Source organism: Apteryx rowi, unplaced genomic scaffold, assembly GCF_003343035.1.
Source record: "Apteryx rowi isolate R43461 unplaced genomic scaffold, aptRow1 scaffold_47, whole genome shotgun sequence".
NCBI lineage: Eukaryota > Metazoa > Chordata > Aves > Apterygiformes > Apterygidae > Apteryx > Apteryx rowi.
Window position 1 is genome coordinate 1,021,761 of NW_020450727.1, and position 24,177 is coordinate 1,045,937.

Here is a 24,177-nt window from a genome sequence, read left to right on the forward strand (position 1 = left end):
CATATTTCTGCCTGCTTTTTTTTAAGGTTAAATCTGCATAGGTTTGTATCACAGAGTCCTCGTTTAAATTGCATTGTGACTGAAATCAGGCCTTTTGATGAAAAAGTTATTTCAGCATTTTAAAATTTCAGAAAATTCCACTCTTTTTTTCAGTGCTTGGCTCTCTTTTTGCTCATGACATAGTAAGATTGGGGAAATAAAATTTTAAAACAGTACAGGTACCATAACAAGGGCACAAGTTTATAACACTTCATTGTTTTTCATTCAGAAACATTTTTGAAATACAAATGTTTCTCTGTAAATGGCTTAAAGCTCACTGAACTGTCCACAGTTTGTCCCCAAACTACTGCCAGTAGATTTAAAACACCATTAGAAGTTCGCATAGACATTCAGGTCTAAGAAACTGGAGTTGTCATGGAATATACATTCATTTTCAGCTGAGTAAGGTGCATATTTTGATGACTGCACACTTCTCACAACAGCAAATGGCTACATGTTCATAATGACCTGGTACAGACACCATGATTCTAACTATTACGAGCTTGTGTTCAGCAGCATTTAATTTTCTCTCACAGTTGCACTCTATCTGAGTCTTGTAGTTTTGCAGCTGGCGGAAGTGGGAATATTTAGTGACATATCCTGTTACTTTAGTACATGCCAGCTTTCACAGTTTTATCTTGAGGCTTGCTATATTTGATCCTTGAGTCCAGCTATTGTAACCAAATTATTATCTAAGAAACTCTGCATTGTTTTAATAGCAACATAAGCATCTAACTCCAAGACAAACGGGAGGGAAAAATCAGACGCATCCAGAGCTACCCACATTACCAACCTGATGCCCCAGTGCACAGCTTTATTGCTCAGACTGCATGCTGGAAAGAGGATTGGGTATTATGTGAATATATCTTGCATGATATGTTGTCATTTATTAAAGTTATTTAGTTTACTGAAAAGGTTTTCCAAATGAAAACTCACAATAAAAAAGCCTAAGACAAACCTCCAGAGAATTCAGGACATGTACAAAGGACAGGGGACTGTTGTCTGTGCGGGTTTATACTTATTCTACTTTTAGTTTCAGGTAATACCATTGTATTCACCCCACCAGACCTTTACTACAATGAGTCATCCTGATTCCTTTACTAGAATGACTCACTGAGGTAAGGTCAACAAGCTCCTCATGCTTTGAAGTGCAGTGGGTATTTCATAAAGCAATTGAGCTTGCAAGAGCACAAAGCCAAGTCAGTGAGACTTTTGCTCCTCTGTTGCTGAGGTGCTTTTGAAAAATTTCCATTTATTGGATCCACAGTCTAGTGAAGTCATAGGGAATTTCCCTGTGGCTTGCTATAGGCTTTGGATTAAGGCTAAATTGTGTAATCAAAGTTGACATTAAAATATTTTAGGGTTAAATATAAAAAAAATGAGTATGAGAGCATTCAGGAAGTAAATTGAAGAGCTTTTTTCATTTAAGACATGAAAGCTTGATTTTACAAATTGATTTAAGAAATGAACACATTGCTGAATATGTCTTCAAACAGAATCAACAGCTCATGAAGCAACAGTTTCCATCCAGAGGAAAAAAGAACCAAGCAAGCTATACAACTGTGTGAGCTAATCGTAGAACTGAATTCTGGCTCTTGCCCTGGCCAAGTCGTGGAGGCCTCACACTGAGGCAAAACTGAACTCAGCGTCTGCTCTGCTGCAAGAGAGATTGTACGGCTTGATTCTAATAGTGGAGATAAACAAAGAACAATATTGACATATGCTGGCTAATCAAGGAACGCACAGTGGTAGCAATGCAATCAGAGATACACATCCATTCCTCAGTAAGACCAGAGCCAAAACCTGTATCAGTCAACAGAGCACTTAGTAATGAAAGATGATTTAATAAAGCATTGAAGTTATTCCCCTGCAAGGACGGGAAATAAACACTGCGATACCAGATATTAAACTGATACTACCAGTGCTTTCATCTGAAGGCTGTTTCTGTTGGCACTTTTTTCTATTGCTCGTTCTCCATTTTTCTTGCAATAGAGAAGTATGTAAATAAAGTGCCAAACCCATGAATTTACTCCTGTATAGGTAGGGATAAATTACAATCTGTGTTACACAGATGTGGAACATTAGCAGTGTTTGGTAATGTTATCAATCCATTCATCACTTCTTTTTCTTTAAGGAGCTGAGATCTGAAGTAGAACTGGAGGTCTTTGGAGACACCGAAGGACTCAATCTCTCTTTCACTGCAATCTGTAACAATGGGACCTTTTTTCAGCATAAGAGGAAATGTTCTCATGTGAAAGTGGGAGAGATAGTAAGTAAAGAACAGATTCTCAAAAGACATTAATTCCAGAGAATTTAAAATTCCAAGGTAGAAGGTTGTTCTTTATTAAATAATATTCCTCCAAAAAAGTTACAAGAAATCAGGCAATATCTAATGCATTCTTGTTCTCTCCTATGCATGTGCTTCCAGACTATCCTGCAGTCCTATATATACTGCAGTTCTGAAGAGACAACATTTTCTCTTCCAGGTCTCTTTTAATATGACTGTAAGTCTTCCTACTTGTAAAAAAAATAGAAGGCATATTGTGATAAAACCAGTGGGTCTCAGTGATGTCCTGGAAATTGAAATTCATCCACAATGCAGCTGCAACTGTCAGGCAAAGGCTGAGGTGAACAGCTCAAAGTGCAACAAAGGGAAAGGATCTTTTGAGTGTGGAGCCTGTATCTGCAACCCTGGCTACGTGGGTCCACATTGTGAATGTGATGAAAATTCCCTCAGCACTAATTCTTGCAAGGGCTTTGCAGAACAGAGTTCCTGCAGCGGGAGAGGTGACTGCTATTGTGGACAGTGTGTTTGCCACTCATCAATGTATGGAAAAATTTATGGGCCACACTGTGAATGTGATGACTTCTCTTGTGTGAGACATAGAGGACTTCAATGTGGAGGTATGTTCCCTCTGAACTATTTTTGCTGTCTATATTTTAGATCATTATTGTCTCATTATTAGCTATGATCTTACAAATATTTATTTTCGTAATATATTAAATTATAATCAATTCTGTATAAAGTGCTGCAACTTATATTTGTGAATTATCTTTAAATTAAAACCAGTAAATGATTTTTAACCCTGTTTTCACAATTTGAAACGATACATCTTTAACCACTCTGTAGCTAATAGAAGTTGGCATAGCTTTACTGGAGCATATCAGCTTTCATCACACTGGGTCAGACTTTTAATAGCTGTAATGATTGTAGCTCCAAGGAAGTTTAGGTAAGTATATTGACATACATTAGTGTTAAGCACTGTACAATTTCACTCCGATATAATTATCAAAGTATACCCATCTTAATTAATCACTTTTACGTTAACTGTGATCTTTTAAAATTTTAACCCAGTAACCTAAATGATTTCAACTGTTCTCAGTTTATCTCAATATGAGTGTGATAAGAATTTGAGAGCATGTATTTATTATTTTTTCTGGGCCACACCATTATAAATCAGAAGTGGTTCTGGTAAAACAGTGGGAATAGTATTAAACTGGCATGAACCTGCAATGACACGGCGCTGATGAAATAGACTGGAATTATGCTGCTATTAGTGAAAGAGGATTTACCCATTAAGTTGTGCACTGTCGGGAGATAAAAATCTATCTGGAGGACTCCAGTGAAGAGAATGGAGTTGCACTGGCTTGCAGCCAGTCTAAGTGAAAATTTGATCCTCTGGCTTAAAATTGAAAACGCTGGGGGAGAAAGAAGGATGGTTTAAGAGTTAGAACAGTTGGAGTGGGGAAAACATAAGGAGAATGATTTTAAAGACAGTCATTCAGATTTATATTAAAACATTGATCTTGAGTATAATGATTGTTTCTCCAGGCAATGGTGACTGTGACTGTGGTGAATGCATGTGCCACAGTGGATGGACTGGTGAATATTGTAATTGCACAACCGACACCAGCTCCTGCATTTCTGAGGATGGAATGCTGTGCAGTGGGAGAGGCGAATGCATCTGCGGGTCATGTGCTTGCACACACCCAGGGGCTTCAGGCAGCACATGTGAAAAATGCCCTCTATGTGGTGACCCTTGCAGTTCCAAAAGGTAATGTTCTGGTTTTACATCTCTGATTTTTATATCATTCAGGTATCTACTGACTCAGTAGTGTGCTTACTGCTGCAATTTCATTGAAGTTACAAGCCAAAACATGAGAGCTTCTCTGTGTCCTTAAGAGGGGTAGTCATAACTCGGACACCAGCCATTTCTCAGCATTGCTGCTGTACAATAGACATTTAAGGAAGGTGGTTTAATCACCTTCAGATAGCATAAGTAAAACATCACACTGTTGTTCCTGATTGTACAAATAATCAGCACAGTGGCCTTAAATGATAGTATCAGGCAAATACAGATGAATATCCTTCTCTCTATAGTACAGAATAAAAATGCCCCAGCATAGCCAGCAAAAATGAGAACTCACAGGGAACAAACTGAGAAAAGTTTGGAATTTTTATTAATGTTCTCCTGTGTGTCAACTAATAAGGTCATACTCCCTGCTCAGGCTTTCCATATGCACAAGTTCATATTCCAAATTCAGTTCAGCTTGGTTGAATTAAACAGGCATAACCAAGATAAACTAGGTCATAGTCTAGGGACAAAATCAGTGGGTAGTTGTATGTCATGTATAAGTTTATGATAAATTGACTGTAAATGGTGAAGTGTCTTCTATTCACTGAGCATACAAAATATATGTAGGTTGCCTGCTGTGATGCGTGGTTATGCTACGGTTCATGATAGGAAAAGCAACTAAAAAGTATGTGCAAAATAAAACTGACCCCTCTAAATACATACATGCTTATGCTTGTATTAGTTGAGCTCTTGCGGGGCTAAAGTCAGTCCATGATGAGCAGGCATAAGTGCAAATTTAAGCTAGGAATCACAGAACACTAGTTATTAATGACACTAGTTTTGCTTGCCGAGTCCTGAGTCAGTGTAAATTGCATTAATGTTTCATGACCATGTCACGTCTATTTATTTAGAGTTGAGGCCCATTTCTCTTCCACACTAGCTCTCCACCATTGTATTTTCATGCATGTCTTTCCAACGTATACTATATGTGAGACAAGAATCTATTCTATGACATGTGATTTAGTTGTCATTTATGTTATTGCTAAATTTGACCTATAAAAGAAAGCCAATCAGTTTGTTCAAACTTCAGGCACATAAGCCTAAGTAAGCATAGTTTAAGTAAAGAGAAATTTTGCGTACAAGAGCTCTAAACACTAAGTACAATTATGCTGCTTTGCTCTGCCCAGTTTGGCAGAGAATAACAAGAAATATTAAGTTACATGATGGACATTACATTAGCCTATTTAAACACGTATGTTCTACACAATGTTAGATCTTTTCTCTCTCTTGCAGTCACTTCCATTGCTGAGATGCAGGGCAGGGAAAGCCGAAAGAGACAGAACATTTGGAATACTTGGGTAGGGTAACCAAAAGAGCTAAAAGACCAGGTCAGAGGGGACTGAGATTAATGGCTAAGCAGCTGAGAAAAAGAGAGTGGTAGTATGAGAAACATGGCAAATATGACAAAAACACCAACAACACTGAATTTATCTCCATTAGATAGAGGCTATCCCATTACCCACTCACTTTTACTATTCACCACTTCCAGAGCTAGTGATAAGGTCACCTCCATCCTGTGAAGATAATCTCAGAAGCCTCAGCTTTATTCTCATGGAGATATGTAACTCAGTGCAACAGGAGATGGCCAGGTTTTCTTGGGATGTTTTGCTGAGGTTATTCTCTTTTTACTTTGTTTCTTTTTTCTTTTTCTTTTTCTTTCTCTTTTGTTTCTTTTTCCATTTTTTCTTTTCTCTTTTTACATTTTTTTCTTTTTTCTTTTCCCTCTCCTCTTCCTCTCCCTCTCCTCTCTTTTTTTCCTTCCCTTTCCCCTTACTCTTCCAGAATTTTCATATATAAATTCTGTTTGTTTTTTCCTTTTTCCCTGAATTAACTCTGGACTTACTAAAAGCCTCATTGTGTTGCTGTGAAATTTTTCACAGGCATCTAAAGGAATTGATTTAGATTCTCTGTTTTTTAAAAAATATCCTAGTCATTCCATCATTAAATAAAGTAAATAACTTGGAAATCCTCTTCCAATAAATTGCATTAGTATAATTAACATTTAAGTAAGTAATTCCTGAGACAAGTAATTGCATTCAAGAGACATCTGTTGAGACACCCGAACAGTGTTTTTAGTCAGTTGGTAGATTTAATACATTATTCAAGAGACTTTCAACAAAGGAAGACTTATAGTAAGTGCCCCAGCTTGATCTCTCTGAAGTTGATATCAAATATTGTTCATCTGATAGACATTCCTTTGACTGGTATTTAGTGTAAACTTAGTTCAGAATATTTATTTTTGAAAATGAATGTTATGCGTGAGTAACCCTATGTCTTTAGTAGACCTACATGAATAATGTTGCCTGGGGTTCTGTCTGGTAGCTAATAAGATCTGGGAGAGAAAGAGGACAAGAAAGAGCTTATCCACAATACCTTTATTCAGTTTTTTTTTTTTTTTTTGGTGGCAATACCTATCATATTTCTGAGAACTACTGTATCCATAGCACAAGACCTTTTGTTTAGCTTCTTTTTAAAATGTAGATGCATATGTACTTGCCTTTATATTGGTGCTTTGTGACAGGCAGAGATTGATGAGTTGTTGAATTATATTCCACAGGAGCTGTGTAGAATGTCATTTGGCTTCTGATGACAAGTCACAGGAAGAATGCAGTGAAAAATGTAAATTGGTTGATGCAACTGTCAGCACTGCAGAGGGTTTGTACACTCAATCTTTTTTTTGTGTGTGTGTGTGTGATTAGAGATAGTTTCCCCTTTCAGTAATTTTATATTTGAAAGTAGCCTTGTTTCTCTACCATGGAATTATATTAGTGCTCATAGGTCAACTGCTGTCTGTCTACAGCTGTTCTGTGGTAGCGAGGAATGGCAAATCAGAACTGTTTTTACCCCTCCAAGTTAATTAACTCATTGGAACACACCTACTTTCTAAGCAGTTTATATAAGAAAGGACAGAATTGAATAAATACCGCTCCCTGTAAATCAGTGGCTGACGAAAGCCCCTGAGGTCAAGTCACGCTTCTACCATAAGTTTCAGTGTGGCTTCTTTTATCTTACAAAGACAAAACCTGATTCCAGTCGTCATGAAGACTGTTGATTACAGCAGGCAGTTCCCCTAGACACAGTCCTTTAATCTATGTAAAGACATCCTGCTTCTTGTCAGTTTTTATTGAGACATTTCTAGTACCCTAAAGGCTGAATGCATCATCCATTGCTCACAGTCATTTGAAGTTGTGCTCCATCAGTGAGAGTTCCCGGAATAGAAATTGACCTTGAATAAAATATTACCCTCACAGAAAAAGAAATATAACTTTAAATGAAACACTGCATCAAAGCCCCTTTTTTTTTCTTCTTTTTTTGCCTATAGAGGAAGGTGCTTACCTGTACAGTAGGCACTCAGTATTTATTTTAATGGCAACAACTCCAGTCCTATGGCAAAAAACAATGGTTAGGTGATGCAGTACATAGGTGTGTTATACTCACATCATAGACCTAACATTAGCATTAAATCAGACAAACATAATAATTAGGATGATGATGCAGAATGCTGTATGCGTGTGTCTGCTAAACTGTCAGAAACCTATCTAGAGCTACATATGTGCAAAAATTTCAGTGATATATATCTGTCTGAGAAAGGTGCAGCATTATTGGTTTGGAGGGCATTACTCCATAGTATAGAGCTCAAAAGTTGCAAATAATTCCCTCATAAGGAAAGCTCATTCTAATGTTATATTTTTATTAAACTATTATTTTAAGTTATGCCTTTATAGACATTAGTATTTGTATATAAATACAAACATTTCTCATCAGGTTTCAAAAACAGATAAGGAATATTTGATAAAAGCCTGCAAGTAGGAAGAGAAGCAGCCACACACCAAAATATTTGAGCACTTTTATTGTACCTATGTAGTTAGTGAAGTTTATAGATTGCTATGACCAGATGGCAGATATTTGTAGCTAAGAATATATAAGTCATACTATTTTCTAATACAGTGAATACTAATCAAGATCAGGAACAGTCCCTCATATGGCTCTACACACACACACACACACACACACAGAGGCAGCAGGAATATGAGAGCAACAATAGTATGTCCTATTCCTGCATATTTCCTTTTTTCAAGTCCTGTCTTTCTCTGGTTGTGACTGTCAGCTACTTCTTTAGATTTAAAATTTGTTTACAGCAGTTAGCAACTGCTGTGGTTGAGGCTGGATAACTGTTCCCGTTCTAATCCCTCCAGAAAAAAAGCTGTTACAAATTGTTTGTCATCCAAAATGCTTGTGTAAAAGTTCAGATGATTAGTTGTGGTATGGAGATAGCCTCATTAAGGAGTCCTGAGGAAAAAAGTACTGAAAATAAAAACCTAAATCCTGAAATCAAAACTTTGTCACCCAAAGATTTCAAAAGTAGTATGGGTAGACCATCGCATAGTATTTAAGATGGATTTTTAGTGTGACTTCATATAGTATCACAATGCTTCTTTCTGTTTTATATTTCAGTTTCTTTAACATTTCAAGACTTTTTGAAAATTGAAATATCTCTAGGTTGTATAATTAAGTAAAATATTAGTGCTTTAAATATCGATTTACTTTCTTTTGCATACCTCATTACAACATAATGACTGAAACTGGGGAGCAGTTTAAAAAAATGTACACTTTACATTTTTCTGTTTCTTTGGAATGCCCATTTTATACGCCTGACAGCGCTTTTGCCTACTCAGTTTCAGTTCTGCAGGGGCCATGGTTTCTCTTCCCGCTTACCCGCAGCAGGGTCAGTCGCGCGACCGCAGGGCAGGAAGCCTGCACCAGCGCTCTCCGCCTGGAGATCAAGCAGGGCGTGTGATGACACAGCAGCTCGCGAGGTGCTGATGTTTTCAAATTTACTGAGCTATGGATTATCTCAACGGCAAATAGCTCTTTTGAATATTTACTTTATTTCCACCTATTCTGAATATTTGAATTTTTATTCTAAAGAGGGGCTAACCACCTCTTTGCCAGATGTGTCTAAGGCGAATCTTTGCTGCTCTAGTTGCTATCCAGGAGGAACCATAATACCTAAAACCCTGGATCCTGTCGTGACCCCAGTCACAGGACACCAAACCTTACAAACCCAACAGGCACAGCTACACTTTCTTTGGAGAACCTGAGCATTTCCTACCCCTCCATTTGCTTCTCTCCCCTGTGACTCTGCTATAATAACCCCACGCAAATTCCCCATCCAACAGGAAAGTGGGTGACAGAGCCTAAAGAAGCCTCTAACTCAGCGCTCTGTTGTTCTCTCTCAAAGTGAGGTGAAATTGTTCCCCGAAAGCCTTTTGCTGAGCAAAAGACAAACAAGAAAGTTCATAATGACATTTATGTTCACAGTGAACATTTTTGTTGCATCCTTTATCTAAGTGTCTGTTACGACACAGTTTAGTCTTTTGCATTTTCAGGCTCCAGCTTGCTACTGTCACCCAATTTTTATTCCAGTGTGACTCCACTGATTTCAACTTCCATTGAAATTAATGGAATTAGGCTGTTATCAGGAGTGGGAAAATTATGATGTTTCATTAAAGAACACAGAAAATTACACAGGTGTAAATTACACAGGTGTAGCTACAGAGATGAGGTTTTGTGCATATGAATTAAATAAAATAGCCTAAGCAATACCATCTCTTAGTGAACCCTCACCCTAAAAGCAACATCTGAAAAATAAAAATGCTAAGTGTAAGTTGAGTTCTGAATAAGTTGAACTGGCATCACTGCCTTCATTTCTAAGGCCTTGCACAAAATCAAATTTCTGCACCCCTTGGTCTCAAATTATGACTAAATTAAAAATTTTATTTTTAACTAATATATTTGCATTTTCTACTTTCTGGGGTTTTACGATACTTGGAACATGCTTGCAAGTTTTGCCCTGCATTCTGGAGGGCTAGAAACTACTTTTTTCTTTTTTTCTTAAGCTGAAATTCTTTGGATCTTCTTGCTTAAAAGAGTTGGGAAACACCAAATATTGCAAAATTTGTGATAATATTATTGGAATTGTGAACTGCCAATGAGTGTCACCAATTCAGTACACTCAGTCTGGAGTTTTCAGTCCTTCCAACAACAACAAGTCTTGTTAAATCAGCAAGTCTCCTCTGCGCATTATCTTGATAGATAACATATCACTCTATAGCATCAAGGACAGACAACAGGTTAAATGTAAGACTATCACAAATCAAGAGGATGTTTCTGTTAAAATCAAACCAGATGTGATCCTCGGTTTATAAAAAGCAGACAAAATGACAGTGGGGTATTCAACTACTTATATTTTCATACTCTCTGTACAGTTTACCAGTGTTTGCTATTTGGGAAGACCAAACCTTATGACAGTATGCAATATGTAAAAAAAGCAAAGTGACCACATAATTCTTCATGAACAATAGCTTTCTTTAAAATCCTATTATTCAGGTCGGATTCCTACTCTGTGTTTCATTTGTCTTCTTGATATTAAAGTTTGAGAACTTAAGATTTTTAGCACAGTTGCTTATGCAGTTTCAATAAGTGTTTTGACTAGAGAAGAAAAGATGAGCAGAGTTGAAATGACAGTCAATTGTCGTTAAAGAAATGTTTCAGAAACTTACTGTTTTTTCTTACCACTACAAATTACAAAAACCCAGGAAGCTTTTTGAAAAGTGTATTGAAAAGCATAGCTAGCTTACCAGTGCTCTTTAAATCATGGTTTATATGGAAACATAACAAGCATTAAGCCACAGAGGTATTTATGCCCGCAGTTACGAAGCAGGATATTTTTGCTCTGTAAAAATATGATATAATGGCTAGGCTCAGAATTGTGGCATTTCTGGCATAGGACTTGTAGTCTCAAATTTTGATCATCTTGTTTGGTTTTCATTGTCTGTCACCGCTAGGTTCACCCTTTTCCCCTCTTGCCTTTTGAATGAACTTTTCCCAGTAGAAAAGGTTTCCCAGTTAGGAATCATCTGAAAAAAAATGGATTAAATTTTCCTGCAGATCTACATTAAATGGGGGGACAAGTAGAACTGGACAGACTGTCATCTCAGATTACTTTTTATCTGCTTTCCATTGAATCACATTACAAAGATCCCAGAATTGCAGTTTTCTGTTATTAATTTATATTTACTATTGTGACAATACCTGACACACTAATCTTTGAGAGAACTATTGTGGAAGAAATAAATGGCAGCCCTTTAACACTATCAATTTCTGTCTGATATGTGTATATCTACTTTTGAAACACAATCTAGACATGCTAGGAGTAGCTCTAAACCAAAGAGAACATACTGTTTACTTTGTCCTATAATTGGAGACTATTACATTTCCTAGACAGCTGGTGGTTCAGTGTCTTGGAAGAACTTCCAATTCATTGAAATTCACACTATACCAGATTAATAAGGTGCATTTGATGGTCAGTGCAGATTGACAACACCTATATCAGTTCTTCTGAAATATAAGTGAAAAATCTGAAAGAAAGCAAAACAAAGAAACTTAGAGCAGAAGAAAAGCTGTTAAATTTAGTAGAAATTCTGAGGTTATTTCTGCTTTTGTCTTTCACTCTTTACTGTATACGGACAAGGCTGTGACAGACATTATGCCATTAATCTCTCTTGTTGTTACATGTTAAATTTCACTTGATCTGCTGGATGACTTTTTTCCCCCCTTGTAGATTACTCAGAGGATAAATCCATTCCCTGCTCTTTGCAGGGTGAAAATGAATGTATTACCACATTTCTACTGGCTATGGATGAACAGGGAAGGACAATCATTCATAGCATAAAACAGAAAGGTAAGCAGTGAATATTACTTTTTCTATAAGGAGCCTGATTTAAAAATACAGATGGGGCAGACTGTCAGTTCCAGCAGCACTAGCAAGCTGAGCTGTTTTAAACAGCACTGCACCTCCTTGTGTTTGTAGTGCTTCTCTGCCCAGCCAAAAGAGCACCTCCTAAAGTATTTATTTAATGCTGCAATCAAATAAATACCTGGCCTTTCATGAAAGATGGGCAGAATGATCCAATGGATTAATCAGGCACYGCTGTGCTCTGATCTCAGCTCTGGCTCTGTCTGTGGCCTTAGACAAACTACTTTGTCTCTGTTTGAGTTTTCTATCTATAAACCCCTTGCCACTCAAGGGGCTGCAAGTCAGTTAATTTTTCTAAAGCCCTGCACAGTGCTAAGATGATCATACTGAACGTCCTTCATATTGTATGCGAAAACTGTATTCAACTTGGAAATATCATGTGTTTCCCAGACTGACAAATGTCCAAAATACTATCTTGCTGGATATACCTAATGAAATGAATATGCTACAGAATGCTAAAATATCTTTATAATTATATTTAATGTTGTAGTACTGTTAAGTTTTGAATGAGTTTCACATCACTAGCCTAGATATCTAAGAGACCTTTTTATTGTCCTATGTCCTTTCATTTAATATTATTTCTTTATTTACTGTTATCTTGATGATGATTTTTCATTTAAGATCCTAATCATGTGGGACAGGAGAGAACACAGACACCACTTTTCAGCTGCCAAACAGTTCAGTTTCTAGGCAATAAAATGCATTTTTTTTGGACACACCCAGTGCCTCAGGGCTAAATGTTAATTACATTTTAGGGAAAACCATGCAGATTTGTAACTTTATTTTGTTGGTATAAGTGTCAGGCACAAGATTTGAAGATATTCTCCCATTTATTTTGTTAACCCTTGTGTAGCATTTTTCTAGTGTACATATTGAGAGTCAAAGCAATTTCATTGCAAGAAACAGCAGCTTCTTTTATAAGAATAGTAGTCTGGTTGTATATAGGTTACGTTTGTAGCAAAGATTTTTGTAACGAAGGGTAGTACTAAAGAAATACATTCCTTTTTAAACTGCACCCCTAAGACTCCAGAATTTAAGAAGAGTAAAGTGTTGAAGGATGTTCTCTTTATCAAATATATACTACATATTTTAGGAAGATCTGAAAACAAGAAGTAAAAGAGATATCTTAAGGGAGGTACAGTGTGTTAAACCTTCTGTAGCAGCCCTCCCACAATTCTACCAACCCAGCCTCATTGCCATGTGTTACTCTGCTCCTGGGCCTTGAGCAGGGGAGGAAGTGTGCTGTGGCTGTTGTGATGCACGCGAGCGTGAACTAGGACGAGACCACCAGAAATGCTCTACAGGTTGGTTCCACTGATGAAACTGAAGTCAAGATGGCACCAACAGCCAGAGCATTAACTCACTGTTCAACCAGACCTCTCCAAATTAGTTAAATAGATGCCACCAACCAAAAAAGTAATGCAAAATATAATCCCTGTAAGCCAAATGAAACTGGAATGAATTTTCAGTGTCCTTAAACCATGGTTCAGCAGAAAAGTTTGTAAAACTGACTTTCATGAGCAACACCTCTTAATATTACAGTAATCCCTTAACTGAGATTTGCTGAAAAACATGAGCTTTCTGGTCTTTACATGATTACTTTTATGCTGAATCCTTGGGAAAGAAATTATATTCTGGAATAACACCGATTTTTTAGTAATTTAATTTGTACTTTTAAATCCCATCGTCAGCCTTGGATTGCTAGTAATTACAGGAGAAAAAAGGATAACAAAAATTAGAGCAGCCGTTAAGAAATATATTGCAGCTCTAGCACATTTGTAACTTACCTGTGGAAAAGAAAATGAAACACATTTAAAATGCAAAATCTAGAATTCGTGTCTCTGGTTGCAATGTGTCTGACCAAAATTGCAACTGATGTCCCATCTGGACATTTGTAATCTGCATGTAAATTCATAGAGGGAAATTTATGCATCCAGGTGCCAGACTGAGCAGCAGTTACAGTAGACCTTCATTAGCACTGCCTGGTGCAGTGCATTTTCCTGATACGTGATAAACCCGTGGCCACATGTCTGTGCAATGGCACTCCCTTGCACTTAGTTAAATTCTGTCTTTACCTCTTGTCAGCTGTGTTATCTGGAAGTCCTGCTTAGGTGCCTTTGTTTGAAAGTTGTGCTCTTTGTTTAAAACAGCATTTTCTTTATAATACTTCCACTGGCCTGTTCTCTAACATAACTCACTCAATTCAGTCATTAAGAGCAGCAGTACATCACCCCTTCAGCTGAGCCTAGTGACATATGTTCAGCAATCGGATCTGAGCGTTCATTTCTGCCAGGATTGTGCTCATATTTTCATAGGAATATTTCCAAACCTATACAAAAGAAAGGAGATCCGTTGCAGTGTTATTCCTAGAGCTTACCTCTGCATCACTGAAGCGGATGTCAGTCCTTCCATCCATGTTATTTTAAGTGAATCAGGTTTTTTTGTGTTTTGACTAAGCAAAACTTACAGTTTTATTTTTGACTGTTTCAAATATTGTATAATAAAATACATTGCAAAACTTGAAATGCAGAAGTCTTTCAAACTGAAAAATTAAACCTTTCATTCTAGAAGAATTTCAGGAAGACATCTTTCTTCCCCATTATTTCTCTGAAATTTAATTTCTACAGTCCTTCACTTAATGAAGCATTTCAAATGCAATTGAACCACATGCTCCAGAATTTGGTAGTCCAAGAGTTTCCTGTTTAACTGTTTCAAGAGTCAACTGATTTTGATGGAGTTCAGGTCCAATGTTTTCAACAAATCCAATGAAACTTTTTTCTCATTGTTTTCATGAATGAAATGTAGTTTCCCCCTTTTTCTAAATGTCATCAGTGCCTTTACTCTGATACAGATCTACCTAGGATCTTTTCCTTTGCGACACACTGAATATCAATAAATTGAAGAAGTAAAACTTCAGTGGTAACATTATAAAATTCATGATCTTGTCAACCCAACCCTATTTCTTAGAATTATGACACAAATCTGAAAATAATTTTCTAACTTTTCTTCTCAGAACGTGGCTCTGTATCAGGCAGCTGCTAATCAACATTGTAAAAGCACAATGGAAGATGTTATTTAATTAAATTTCTAACTTTTAAATGCAGTATTTCTCAGCCAGTTTCACAAACCCATTAACAAATTAGCAGGAGAAAGATAATATGGACTTGCAGGAAAATGCCTGTACAGCTCCCAGCAAATGAGAACCACAGTAGGCATCTTGGCTGTTTTTTAATTAGCTACAACTTACTGATGGAATACCCACAATCATAATTGTTTCTGTTTCCACAGATTGCCCACAACTTCCAAATATCCCAATGATAATGGTGGGTGTCGCCCTTGCTATCCTTCTGATTGGCATCGTTTTACTTTGTATATGGAAGTTACTAGTGTCAGTACAGGACCGAAAAGAGGTGGCCAAGTTCGAAGCAGAAAGATCAAAAGCCAAATGGCAAACGGTATGTTACATGCATTAACTTTATAAGCCTATCTTTAATTTGGCTGAATCTGAAAAATTCTATTTGTATCTTTGTTTTGTTCTTTTAAAATGTCAGATTTTACTGGTAGATTTTCACTGCATTTAGTATTCTATAAATTAAAATAATGAGTTTTTAGAGATAACTGAAAAATAGCTGGAGTTCCATATCCTGGTTTAATTTCTTCCACATGTACAATGCTGTAGATAACAGTCTTTTATTGCTTTATTTTAGTCTTTTTTTAATCAGTACCTGGCCTCTGATTAATTCTACCAAAGTTGGCCACTGTCTCTAGAGTTATCAGAGGTATTCCCCTCCTCCCCCAAACAGAGGCTCTTCTAGGAAGGAGAGATTATCAGTTGCCTCTGGTATGCTGAGAGCCCACTTTTATATAAGAGCAATGTAAGCTGTCCAAAATGTAGGTAAAAGGACAGAGAAATCTAGGGCTTAGCTTCTATCTATAGCTTGCACGTGTCTAATGCAAGCTTATACCATATGCTCCTTTTTCCTCTTTTCCTCTTTCCCTTCTGCCCGTGGCTTTTTTTATTCTTCTGCAATAGTTTTTAAGCTTCTGAGGCTCTTTGAAAAAAATGAATGTTAAGTTAGCATTCTGATGAGTGTTGGGAGGATATGTGATATGTTGCAGTTTACTCAGCTACATTCTTGTCCAGAACCTCACGATTGCAACATTTCTGCAAGAGCAGATACTGCTTGCCTTTCAGTTTTTGAGACAGGAAAAATTGGTTATTTACAGGCAAGGTCACTTCAGAATGTTTTCCTAATCCTTTGGGAGAGCTATATACGGTAAAAGGGAAAATAAGGATATACTAGATAGAAATATTTTAATTTTTTCTTCTGTTCCAAAAGGAAATGATGCAAAGGGAATGAGAGGCCAGCATTAAAAGCTGAGGTGGGACTTAACCCTCCCCCCAATTCATGGTAGTCTATGTGGCTCAAGTAAGAGAACCGTGACAACTTACACTTCACAGCTGAGAAAATATTTTCATTTTTAGAATTGTGCAACCATGACATTTGATACATAAATCATATCAGACATATGCTGGAATACATCTTTGATACAGTATTGTTTGATTATGGGCATTACTTTAATCTGGAAGGCAGATGTGAAAATAAGCATGTTTCTGGTTTGAGACTGAATTGTGCTACCTCGTGTAGCCTGGTCTGATTTTTGATGGCTTGGAATATAAATTACTGAAGTCCATTCTGAAGTGATCAGAGGTTTGGAATTACTTCTGCACAAAGAATAGACCAGAAGTGCTCACTGTGGAAAAGAAGTAACTGAAGGGGGGGGGGGGATATTGGTCTATAAAATTGATTGGCGTGGGGAAATAGAATACAGGACATTTGTTCACTGCCTTTTCAAGGCAGACAAGAACTATGAGATAGCAGGCTCCAAACAAGCCAAAAGACGCTTTTACACAACACTTGGTTAAAGTGTACAGTCCCTTTCCAAAGCTTATTGTAGATGCTAAAAGAGTGCATGGGTTCAAAACGCGTTCAGACAAATCCGCAAAAGAAAGGCATCATCTCTGATCTAGGCAGTCTGTGAACCACAAACTGCCGGAGACTGGAGAATGCTCTGGGCAGACCTGTGACACGTTTGCCCTGCGCTGTTGCCTGCTGCTGGAGACAAGTCACCAGGCCAGGCACGCCTCTGGCCTCACCCGGCTTCTCACAAAGTTCCCGCAAAGCACAGCCCAAACCATCTTTCTCAGGATGCCCGTTAGGAAGCAGAAGGGTACTTGTTAGTCCTTGTGTGACTTGCACGATAAGGTGGGTCAGGAACTGTTGGCACCGGGAACCAACGTTATTGCATCGCTGAAGAGGTGCATTAATGTCAGTGCTTTGCAGCTCCATACGCCTGCAGCTGAAGGAATGGCAAGATGACATGCAGTGACTTGCATTTCTTCTGTTTGTTTGTTTTTAGGGAACAAATCCACTGTACAAAGGCTCAACAACCACTTTTAAAAATGTAACTTACAAGAACCAAGAAAAGCAAAAAGTGGCCATGACTGCAGATTTCTATTAGCACGTCCAACGCTACAAACTTAGTTTCACTGGCAGGAAACTTAAAAACACTATTTTGCTTTTATTTCTTCTCAGCTGATTTTGTGGTATTTGTTTGTATGCTGCAGTGGTATAATAATTCTGTTAGAGCAAATATATCTTGTGTTGGGGAAACTATAGATATTAGTACTAAAAATTAATAGGAATATTCAAAAAACAACTTTAATACTAAAGCCCCCCCAGAACTAATCTTAGAAAGATGGCATCACCAATAATTTTAATTTGCTCATTAATAATGAGGATTAAAAATTATCATAAGTAAGCCTATTTTTGTGAACTTAAGTATGTACAATGAGTTTTATATTACCTTGTTCATCCATGCAATGCTATATATTTGTGTTTAGGTATGTATTTCTACCAGTTTATTTGGTGGGCTGGTTTAAATTTAAAAAGGAGAAATTTTTCATGAATGCTGCTTAAACTACTGAGGTTAGAGGTTCTTCATATCAGCTGTGGGACTGAGTAACTTTTCATCAGAAACGATTAGTGTTATGGCCTGTCTTGTATGTATCTAAGGTATCTAGAAATACTTCCTTCCTAATTCTTCTCTCTTGTCTTGTTTCCCTCCTTCCATGTCCTTGAATCTCTTCCTGTCTGATGTTCTTTAAGAATCCACTCCCTGAAGTTATCTCAAGGAAAGCTAAATCAAAGCCTTATTGGCTTGCATAGTTGTTTTCCATTCCAGGTATAGACTGCTTTTTGTTTTCTTTCCTTTGAATTCTGGTAGAGAGGACCCAGAACGAAATATTTGTAAATTAGAGAACCCAGATGAGAAACTTTAAACCAGAGGATTAGCAAAAGAAAAAGTCTTTTCACCATTTCCATCCTATTTAGGCACTCAAAATAAACCTCTCGTGGGCTGCTGCACGAACCCTTTATGTGCAGGAAAATTTCACACACAAACAAAGACTTAGTATCACACACAAAGACAGTAGTCTTTTGTTGATATATCCTAAATTATGAGGTTTTTTTCAATGCCCAGCAACCAAACCATTTATTCGGGTGAGAAATAATATATTCAGCTCTTTTTGGCAGGTTTTTCAAACTAGGCAGCAAGTAGAACTATGAATTTCATTTGATATTCATTTCCGTGACACTAATGAGGATTTTTAAATCTCAGTTTTAACTACAGTTATTAATGACTTGTCATAAATTGTAATGCTGTTATCATACACATCACTAGGAAAAAAAAAAAATCTCTCCCCAAATCAGCTAACATGATGGCATAAAAATGACAGTATTGGACTATTTTAAGCTAACAATAATGTAGTTTACTTCTTAATATCATTTTTCCTCTGTATTTTTTAATATTCTGGAATAGATGGTCAAAATGTACATATGAATGTACATGAAAGAGAAGGATTAGAAAACCAAGGTACATTGACACATATCACAGACTAACCAATTATGTACAATCCCTAAGGTAAAGCATGTAGTTGATCTAAAAAACTTGATATTATCCATTTTTCAATAAATATTTACAAAGTCTGTGCAACTTCAGTTCAGTCTCTATATCCTTTGCAGTTATTGGATGTGAGACTGGTATTTTAGATGCCTGTTTTAGGGCCTGATTCAAAGCCTATTGGAGTCAATGGCTACAGATGAGGATCTAGTTTCAGTGAAACTATTAGTTTTGGTTTACAAAGATTGTTTTGTTTAAACAAACTGGTTAATACTGTCTATTAGTGGATTAGAACCTACATTATCTATTTCTGTGCAAAGAGAAATAAACAGTATCAGATGCCTTTGGAAAGAAGGTGATGCTGTAATCACGTATGAAATACAAAATGATTGTGGTGTGAAGGAAACGATGGCTATCATTAAACTGGAACAGGCTAATTACAGGTTCATGTCTGTACTCTTCAGTACTCTTGCATATCTCGTAATGAAAGCTATGCACAGACAAAGGCTTGAATCTGCAGTCCTTCCAGCCACTAGACTCCCACAGATGTCAGTGCAAGTTATATATGGTACCCAATCCGTTTTCCCTAGCACATGAATAATCTCACTGGATGTAAAGCTGGCCCCCTGGAGTCAGTGGGAGTTTTGTCTCAGACTCCACTTGGGTCAGGATTGCTTAAAAGACTAGGGGAATTTGGATTTAGCCTATGGAAAATAGCTGTTACTTTTTTTTTTCCAAGTAAAAGTCATCAAATGACAATCTTTTTATGAAAAAAAATTATTACTTCTGGAGTAATAAACATCTATATTTTTTATTAAATACCTCTTAAGTTCTGTTTCTGAGATGGCTGATTCTGCAGCTCAATAATGGGGTTGAGACCCCTTCTTCTGTAGGTCAACCGTTTCAATACTAAATTACTTTTCAGTATTCCAAGGTTTTTACTGAAGTTGTGTTCACATTTCACATAAAACTATTGGTGATCTACATTCCCTGTTCCTACAGGAGATTTCATTTCACAAAACTGCTCAAACTGTTCCCATCATTTGTATCTTCTGTTCATCAGCAAAGATCCAAAAGGGTATGGAGATAATATTCACAGTCCAATTAATCCTCCTAGCAATCTTCCTGCAAATCATTAATGATGTACAGAAGTCAGGCAGTATGTTTTGCAATTTCCCTGCTCTGATTGTGCTATAACTTTCCTGTGCATCTTCAAAATTGTCAGAATGAAAATCACTCAAATAATTCATCAGAAGAGAGAAAACAGAAGGGCTTGGTGAGAAAGGCCTCTATCATTGAGGGAGATCCAATAACTAGTTTCATTCATATGAGCCATTCTTTTAACAGCATTAATTTAGATATTACATTTTGACTAAAATCCTAGATTTAAAGAACTTTCAAGGTCTTGGCATTTGCCCTAGAAACAAGAGTGGTGTTCATCATCTTTGTTAATTGTATTATTTTTAACTTGTAGCATTTGTATCAAAATTCTTTTCTTCTTTCCTTTTTTCCCCACCAAATTATGAGTGGGTTTGTGTGTGGTGAGTGGGATGGAAAAGTCTTTCTGCTCTTTTCATGAGTATTGTTTTGACCTGAGGCTGGACCTTGAGAAAGGCCAAAACATTTTTAATAGAAATACTTCTATTCACTGAAGAGTTAAACTAAATAAAAGAATAATCATCAGCAATTTTATTGTATCTGTGTATCTTTTACACCTTGCAAAATGGTAATTTCAGTAATGTATGTTAAATGGATAATTTTTCATTTGATTTTTAAAAGCTGCATGTTATCCTGTATTCTTATGTCCAGCTTGCATTCATCTTTGTTTTGTAATTCAGAGAGTGGGTAATGAGTCTGGGACACAGGACTCAGATGTCAAGTGCAATACTCTCCATGTGCTGTCTATCATAATACAGTAATCCTTGCTTGTTTTCCAGTGGGCATAAAGGAGTTATTGCTCCACAAAACTGATTGCACATAACCTAAAGGAAAAAATCAGAGAGACAGTTTTATCTTAGTCCATTTGCAAGAGGCAGGTAAATCCCCTTAACTTGTTGTTGTGAAAGGGGGATTATTTAACCTTGAATAAAGATTGTAAAATTGAGTGATTTTTTTTTGTTGAAATATACTTTCATTGCTTTTTCTTCATTTTCCGTTTCACCGTGTGACCTTATCACTATTTCACATGACTTGATTATTCTTAGCAAATTTCTCATGCTTTGGCATACCCTAGAGCTTATTTTACTTATTTTTTTAACACAGTATATGAGGTTTAGCATGTCTGGATGTTCTTTTGTTTTACTTTTTAAGGAAATGAGTTAATGAGTTAATCTTGCAAGCAACTCATTTCTGGAAATATGATTGACTATTCAAGGCATTCTTTTTGTATAGTGATCCCTGAAGTGCATAACTTGCTTAAAGCTAAAGATTCATTAATTTTGGAAGTGTAGTAACAGCATTACCTTTTTGGAACTACATGGCAAAGTGCCTATTTTCCGTTTAATCTGAAAGTTAATACTCCTTCTCCTCCTGTAATGAAAATTCATGTGTTTTGTTGTCTTTGCTCCTCGGAGCAGGAAATTAGCATCCTCTACATCTTTGATAGAACTATATTTAAAGTCTATTGTATTCTCCAGGCACATGATAAGGGCACGTCCTCTTGCATTTCACAGCGGATTGTGAATACTGAAATGGATATGATTGTATGATTTGTATACCTATGATGTGTAATTTAGAACGTATTCTACATGAAGTCTATACATATTCATTTTTGTTGGTTTCTATGAATGATTCATGCCTAGAAACTTTTTTTCTGTGTCTTCAGTGAAGTACATATCAGTTCATGCTGAGAGATATCAATGAAAGCACAACAATGAGACCGAGTATAGTTAAATGAAAAGGCTTTTCCTTCTCAAGACCTTGTTAGGTCAGAAGGTCCCTTGAAGCTGCTAAGTTCTTGCTTTTCTACCAATCAAAATACGAAGAGCAGAGAGAACCAAAAATTGTTTTTCATTGCAATCTCTCCCTTCCTCGTGTTATTTATACTACAGCTTACATTTATTTTAAATTAAATGGGATAACTTAAAACTGTTTCAAGAAATTTCTGTATTCAAATAGACAAGGTTCTGAAAGCACAATATATTTTTCAAATGCCATTTTTCCACAGGGTAAGTTTTCTCAACAGTAGTTTTTTTCATTACTCTCCAAATTTGGATGAGGTAGGAGGGTAAATAAAACCAAGGTCTTAATGTATGAAGAAACAGGAAATTTTTATTTGGTGTTCAGCAGTTGGATGTTACCTGTGTTTGGAAAAGCACGCACCACAAACTTCTGGCTTCAAAGTTAATAACTAGTTCAAAGACAAATTGTCTCTCCTGTTGATCTTCTTAGATGAGTGGTTAAAACCTGCTTCCTCTAAAACTCTCAACTGACTTAAAAATCAGACCTATAGTTATAGTATAATTACCAAGTAACAAACCTTCAGTTGCTTCTATTTTAGATTACGGTAGATTTGAAAAATGACAGACAGAAGAAAAACAAAACCAAATAACTCCAATAACCTTAAAGGTGTTAGAGAAATTAAGCCTAAAAAGATATCAAACCAAGAAAAGTATAGTTCAGATTAAGTGCTCTAAAAATCCTTAAAATCAATGAATCATTACAAAAATGTCTAATCCCCCTCACTCCCCTTCAGGGTCTGCAGGGAAAGTCCTCCATGGTAATGTGTCATGAGCCAATGCACAAGGCAACAAGCAAATGAACCATGGTCAAACAACAGAATTTGAATTTTTACAGCTACAGTGGTCTGTACCTCTCCTGTTCATCCCTGAGTGCTTACAGCTACTGCTTCACACCATCAGGGGCAGCAGCTGCAAGAAACCAGCTCAACATCTCCCTCCCGTAGATTACAGGTTCTAGATTCCAGTTCTTATGCTTTCTAAGTCTGGCAAATACAGAGGTTAATCAGTAGCGCTTTATCAAAATGAGATGCTTGTCACTGAATACAGTTACTGTGAATAATTGGTCCATTTCCCACACTTGGCCAAGCAAATCCCAAATGGTTCTGCTTGTGAAGCTGTTTGCATATGATTAAGAAACACAGAGAAAAATATTGGTCTCACGGGTATGTTTAAACCCCAAAACAAAAGTGATGAAAGCTTTATGGGATTTATATTTTTTTTCTAAAATACCTGCCAGGCAGTTAGATGATGATTTGATCAGATTTTTTAAAAAACAGAGCATCTGTAGAATGTTGATCATAGTATGGGTAATTTTTGGCATTGATTACAGTGTCTTGTAAGTCTGTTCAGTACATGAATCTACATTCTAATATTAATAGTTTTTCTTGGGAGCACATTAGCTATTCTTCTGTAGCAAACCTTTGCAAAAATTCTGTCTTATTCTAACATTGATTTCACTATAATAGTACTAACAATGTGAGTCTCCCTGTACATACCTTAATGGAAACCATGTGCATTTTAAGCATTCTGACCCCAGATGAGCAAAGTGCTGAAGTATGTCAGTCATCTTATAGATTTCAGGGGGCATATGCAAAGGCTTAAAGTCATTTTAAGCACATAAATTGTCAAAATTTAAGCATCAGATTAGCTTCTTTGCCAGATTTGAAGATTTAAGTTAAATGCTGAGGTCAGTTACATGACAGAGTTCTTGAAATGCTTTAATCGGTGCATCAGCTGTACATTATGGCTCTGAGTTCTGTAAATCTGTGCTAGAAAAATATTTCTGCAAAACGTGTCTAGGTATAGGCCATCAAGGACAATAAATTCAGACTTTGGTCAGCTGTAAGCAGAAGAAGTTAACAGTTGCATGAAGACTGCAGACAAAAATAGAGTTCTGCTGAATATTTGCTCTTTGCATACAATTTCCCTTTTTATGGTGCCAGTGTGATTGAGTTTTGTTCTACCATTCCCGTCAAAGCCCTGACTAACATGGCTCTTCTCAGGAGTTCAGTAAGGTGACCAGATGAAAATCAAAGAACGCTGCCTTCCCAACAGGGTAGCTTTCCTTCTCTCAAGGAACGCAAAAGAGTATGTCCAAAGGGTAAGAGAGAGCCACAGCAACTTCTGTGCTGCCTCAGCTTTCCTTGCAGAGATGCTGACAGCATGTTTGGGATGCTGCAAAAAACTCTTTACATCCCTCATTTTACTCACTGTCCTTCTGGCCCTGCTGCTGAGATGCCTTTGGAACTGTAGTAGATGT

General features: G+C 36.8%; 1 protein-coding gene across 3 annotated transcripts in view; it reads left to right on the forward strand.

Moving 5' to 3' along the window:
- ITGB6 (integrin subunit beta 6) overlaps nucleotides 1–17,545 on the forward strand; it is a 37,018-nt gene extending 19,473 nt beyond the window's left edge. For 2 of the 3 annotated variants that reach the window (XM_026078008.1, XM_026078009.1), the window contains 7 exons: nucleotides 2,174–2,308; nucleotides 2,526–2,943; nucleotides 3,872–4,094; nucleotides 6,733–6,830; nucleotides 11,800–11,919; nucleotides 15,283–15,449; nucleotides 17,416–17,545. In XM_026078008.1, coding sequence (XP_025933793.1) covers nucleotides 2,174–2,308; nucleotides 2,526–2,943; nucleotides 3,872–4,094; nucleotides 6,733–6,830; nucleotides 11,800–11,919; nucleotides 15,283–15,449; nucleotides 17,416–17,517 — 1,263 coding nt within the window. In that variant the 3' untranslated portion in view covers nucleotides 17,518–17,545. The remainder of the gene's footprint in view (nucleotides 1–2,173; nucleotides 2,309–2,525; nucleotides 2,944–3,871; nucleotides 4,095–6,732; nucleotides 6,831–11,799; nucleotides 11,920–15,282; nucleotides 15,450–17,415) is intronic. The other variant, XM_026078012.1, reaches the window with a different exon arrangement.
- The last annotated feature ends 6,632 nt before the right edge of the window (nucleotides 17,546–24,177 follow it).